General features: G+C 45.3%; 1 protein-coding gene across 9 annotated transcripts in view; it reads left to right on the top strand.

Moving 5' to 3' along the window:
* The window catches only part of LOC311104558 (glucagon receptor-like), a 53,934-nt gene that overhangs the window by 10,549 nt on the left and 38,385 nt on the right, over window positions 1-5,000 (top strand). For 8 of the 9 annotated variants that reach the window (XR_014610169.1, XR_014610170.1, XR_014610171.1 and 5 more), the window contains 2 exons: window positions 2,707-2,879; window positions 3,857-3,953. Coding sequence is in view for 6 of the 9 variants with exons in the window: in XM_084146429.1 (XP_084002555.1) it covers window positions 2,826-2,879; window positions 3,857-3,953 (151 nt within the window). In the remaining 3 variants the exon portion in view is untranslated. The remainder of the gene's footprint in view (window positions 1-2,706; window positions 2,880-3,856; window positions 3,954-5,000) is intronic. The other variant, XM_084146432.1, reaches the window with a different exon arrangement.

Raw genomic sequence — 5,000 nt, 5'->3', positions numbered from 1 at the left:
TTCGTTGCCCAGGCGGTGTGTTTGGGATCATTGTCATGCTGAAAGACCCAGCCACGTTTCATCTTCAATGCCCTTGCTGATGGAAGGAGGTTTTCACTCAAAATCTCACGATACATGGCCCCATTCATTCTTTCCTTTACACGGATCAGTCGTCCTGGTCCCTTTGCAGAAAACAGCCCCAAAGCATGATGTTTCCACCCCCATGCTTCACAGTAGGTATGGTGTTCTTTGGATGCAACTCAGCATTCTTTGTCCTCCAAACACGACGAGTTGAGTTTTTACCAAAAAGTTCTATTTTGGTTTCATCTGACCATATGACATTCTCCCAATCCTCTTCTGGATCATCCAAATGCACTCTAGCAAACTTCAGACGGGCCTGGACATGTACTGGCTTAAGCAGGGGGACACGTCTGGCACTGCAGGATTTGAGTCCCTGGCGGCGTAGTGTGTTACTGATGGTAGGCTTTGTTACTTTGGTCCCAGCTCTCTGCAGGTCATTCACTAGGTCCCCCCGTGTGGTTCTGGGATTTTTGCTCCCTGTTCTTGTGATCATTTTGACCCCATGGGGTGAGATCTTGCGTGGAGCCCCAGATCGAGGGAGATTATCAGTGGTCTTGTATGTCTTCCATTTCCTAATAATTGCTCCCACAGTTGATTTCTTCAAACCAAGCTGCTTACCTATTGCAGATTCAGTCTTCCCAGCCTGGTTCAGGATTACAATTTTGTTTCTGGTGTCCTTTGACAGCTCTTTGGTCTTGGCCATAGTGGAGTTTGGAGTGTGACTGTTTGAGTTTGTGGACAGGTGTCTTTTATACTGATAACAAGTTCAAACAGGTGCCATTAATACAGGTAACGAGTGGAGGACAGAGGAGCATCTTAAAGAAGAAGTTACAGGTCTGTGAGAGCCAGAAATCTTGCTTGTTTGTAGGTGACCAAATACTTATTTTCCACCATAATTTGCAAATCAATTCATAAAAAATCCTACAATGTGATTTTCTGGAGTTTTTTTTCTCAATTTGTCTGTCATAGTTGACGTGTACCCATGATGAAAATTACAGGCCTCTCTCATCTTTTTAAGTGGGAGAACTTGCACAATTGGTGGCTGACTAAAAACTTTTTTCCCCCACTGTAGCCTGTCTTTTCTTGAGAGCCAGGTCTGCCTACGGCTGCCTTTTTCAATTGCAAGGCTATGCTCACTGAGTCTGTACATAGTCAAAGCTTTCCTTAATTTTGGGTCAGTAACAGTGGTCAGGTATTCTGCCACTGTGTACTCTCTGTTCAGGGCCAAATAGCATTCTAGTTTGCTCTGTTTTTTTGTTAATTCTCTCACTCTCTTCTCTCTCTCTCTTTCTCTTTCGCTCTGTGTGCCTTAGGGTTCAATTTGAGTATTATAAAATGATTAATAGTGTGGAGATGTTTCAGGAGATCGGGGGGCTCAGGGGGGCTGTCTGTACGGCTGGAGAGGAGGGGTTGGATGTACGGTTGTAATGTGGTGCTGGAGGGTGGATTGTAATGTACTGTGTTGTTGTGTTGTGATTGTGTGGAGGTTGGGGTCTCACGTCATGCATTTTTATGGAGGTGGGTTTGCGGTCTTTTTAGTGTAATGAGGATGTCTCATTACACTAAGACAAAGAGTCTCTCTCTCTCTCTCTCTCTCTCTCTCTCGCCCTCTGTGTCTCTCACTCAATTCAATTTCAATTTAAGGGCTTTATTGGTATGGGAAACATAAGTTTACATTGCCAAAGCAAGTGAAATAAACAATAAAAAAATGAAAAGTAAACATTACACTCACTAAAGTTCCAAAAGAATAAAGACATTTATAATGTCATTTTATGTCTAAATACAGTGTTGTAACAATGTGCAAATAGTTAAAGTACAAAATGGAAAATAAATCCCTCTCTCTCTCCTCTCTCTTCCTCTCCCCCTTTCTCTCCTCTCTAATTAGGCCTAGTGCAGCATGATGTAGAGTGTAAACAGAAGCAGAGTGGTCTGGCTGAGCACTGAGGGCTGTCGTGTGTGTGTGTGTGTGTGTGTGTGTGTGTGTGTGTGTGTGTGTGTGTGTGTGTGTGTGTGTGTGTGTGTGTGTGTGTGTGTGTGTGTGTGTGTGTGTGTGTGTGTGTGTGTGTGTGTGTGTGTGTGTGTGTGTGTGTGTGTGTGTGTGTGTGTGTGTGTGTGTGTGTGTAGAGCCCAGCGCTGTGAGGTCAGGGAGAGTTCTTTTTCAGAATTCAAGTGGTGTTCCATGGAGCTCCTAGGAGTTCCACTGTCTGTCACCACAGCTGGTCAGCAGCCAGATATAGACCCCATCTAGCTAATGAGTAACTGTCACACCTAGACTGGAGTTCTATAATAAATGGACAAGTGCTTTTCCTGTTTGTTTCAATTCAATTGTTATGTGTGTGTCGGTTTGATTATACAGCAAGTGGGTTGTTCATTGTGTGTGTGTGTGTGTACACGTTTTACTATAATTGTGAGTACCAAAGGTCCTCACAAGAATAGTAAACCAACTACAATTCAGAGAAGAGAGGACATTTTGCCGGTCCTCACTATTTTAGGCTTAGGGGTTAGGTTTAGGGTTAATGTTTGGGTTAGGGTTAGGTCTAGGGTTAGGAGTTAGAGAAAATATAATTTAAAAAATGTAAAAAGGTCCTTACAAATATAGTAAGACATAGCTGTGTGTGTGACTCCTCCCCCTCTCTGTGTCACCAGGTAGAGTGGTTCCCAGGTAAAGCCCTCCTATGAGGTGAGGTTGAGTTGACCCCTGACCCCTGGCCAGTCCCCCAGCGCCCCTCACGCAGCGACCCTCCACCAGGCAGCAGGACTAAGGGATGTCACGGGGCTTCCTCCTGCTCACGCTGCTCACAGTCTCCTCCAGCATCCAAGTGAGGCCGGAACACACACTCAGATATACAGTACCAGTCAAAAGTTTAGACACACCTACTCATTCAAGTGCAAAGCTGTCATCAAGGCAAAGGGTGGCTACTTTGAAGAATCTAAAATCTAAAATATATTTTGATTTGTTTAACACTTTTTTGGTTACTACATGATTCTATATGTGTTATTTCATAGTTTTGATGTCTTCACTATTATTCTAAAATTGTAAAAATAAAGAAAAACCCTTGAATGAGTAGGTGTCCTAAAACTTTTGACTGGTACTGTACACACACACACACACACACACACACACACACACACAGGCAGGCAGACACGCTGGCAGACAAAGAAGAACACCCAATAACATACCCACGACATTACGCAACACTCCACCTTTGATGCTTTGGAAGAGGAATTAATTGACCTTCTCTGGAAGCTAATTGACACGTTGGATCCTTCTAAGGATTCCAATGGATGCGTCATTCATTGTCCTGTCAACAGAATGCAGCCTAGCAGTGAGTCCCTCTGTAGGGCGCCATTCAGACATGGGAAGCCAGCCACCCCCAGTCCTGAAAGTGACTGGTGTTTAGAGTGTTGGGGAGAGACACATGGGTTTTTACATGGCAGAATTACCCTCTGAGAACGGGCCCTGTGTGGCAGAGAGTGTTGTAGTCTAAACACGCCCTGCCTCTCTGTCTCTGTCTGTCTGCCTGTCTGCCTGTCTGTCTCATGGTCTCTCTCTCTCTGTCTGTCTGTCTCTCTGTCTGTCTGTCTCTCTGTCTGTCTGTCTCTCTGTCTGTCTGTCTGTCTGTCTGTCTGTCTGTCTGTCTGTCTGTCTGTCTGTCTGTCTGTCTGTTTGTCTGTCTCTCTGTCTCTCTGTCTCTCTGTCTCTCTGTCTCTCTGTCTCTCTGCCTGTCTGTCTCTCTCTGTCTGTCTGTCTGTCTGTCTCTCTGCCTGTCTGTCTGTCTGTCTGTCTGTCCCCCAGGTGTCCCCAGCTAAGCCATTAAAGGCGTTGATGCAGAGATGGGTGATGTACACGGAGGAGTGTAGCCGCAATAACAGCAGAGAACCGGCACTCACTGGTGAGAAACACATGCACACGCCTGCACACATGCACGCACACACACACACACACACACACTCACACACACACACACACACACACACACTCACACAGGAATAGAGGGATAGAATATAGAGCACAGAGGGATAGAGGGATAGAGAATAGAGCACAGAGGGATAGAGGATAGAGCACAGAGGGATAGAGGATAGAGCACAGAGGGATAGAGGATAGAGGGATAGAGAATAGAGCACAGACGGATAGAGGATAGAGGATAGAGAATAGAGCACAGAGGGATAGAGGATAGAGGGATAGAGCACAGAGGGATAGAGGATAGAGGGATAGAGAATAGAGCACAGACGGGTAGAGGATAGAGGACAGAGAATAGAGCACAGAGGGATAGAGGATAGAGGGATAGAGCATAGAGAATAGAGCACAGAGGGATAGAGGATAGAGGGATAGAGCATAGAGAATAGAGCACAGAGGGATAGAGGATAGAGCACAGAGGGATAGACAATAGAGAATAGAGCACTGAGGGATAGAGATAAGAGAATAGAGCACAGACGATAGAGGATAGAGGATAGAGAATAGAGCACAGAGGGATAGAGGATAGAGGGATAGAGCACAGAGGGATAGAGGATAGAGGTATAGAGAATAGAGAATAGAGCACAGAGGGATAGAGGATAGAGAATAGAGCACAGAGCACAAAGCACAGAGGGATATAGGGATATAGGATAGAAGGATATAGAATAGAGCACAGAGGGATAGAGTATAGAGATGGAGTGATAGAGGGATAGAGGGATAGAGGATAGAGGGATAGAGGATAGAGGGATAGAGGATAGAGGGATAGAGGATAGAGGGATAGAGGGATAGAGGATAGAGAATAGAGGGATGGAGGGATAGAGGGATATAGTATAGAGGGATAGAGGATAGAGGGATAGAGGGATAGAGGGATAGAGGGATAGAGGGATAGAGGATAGAGGGATAGAGGGATAGAGAATAGAGGGATAGAGGGATAGAGGATAGAGGGATGGAGGGATAGAGGGATATAGTATAGAGGGATAGAGAA

This window comes from Coregonus lavaretus (assembly GCF_964263955.1).
Source record: "Coregonus lavaretus genome assembly, chromosome: 28".
In the NCBI taxonomy this organism is placed as follows: Eukaryota; Metazoa; Chordata; class Actinopteri; order Salmoniformes; family Salmonidae; genus Coregonus; species Coregonus lavaretus.
This window is presented reverse-complemented; position numbering and strand designations above follow the sequence as displayed.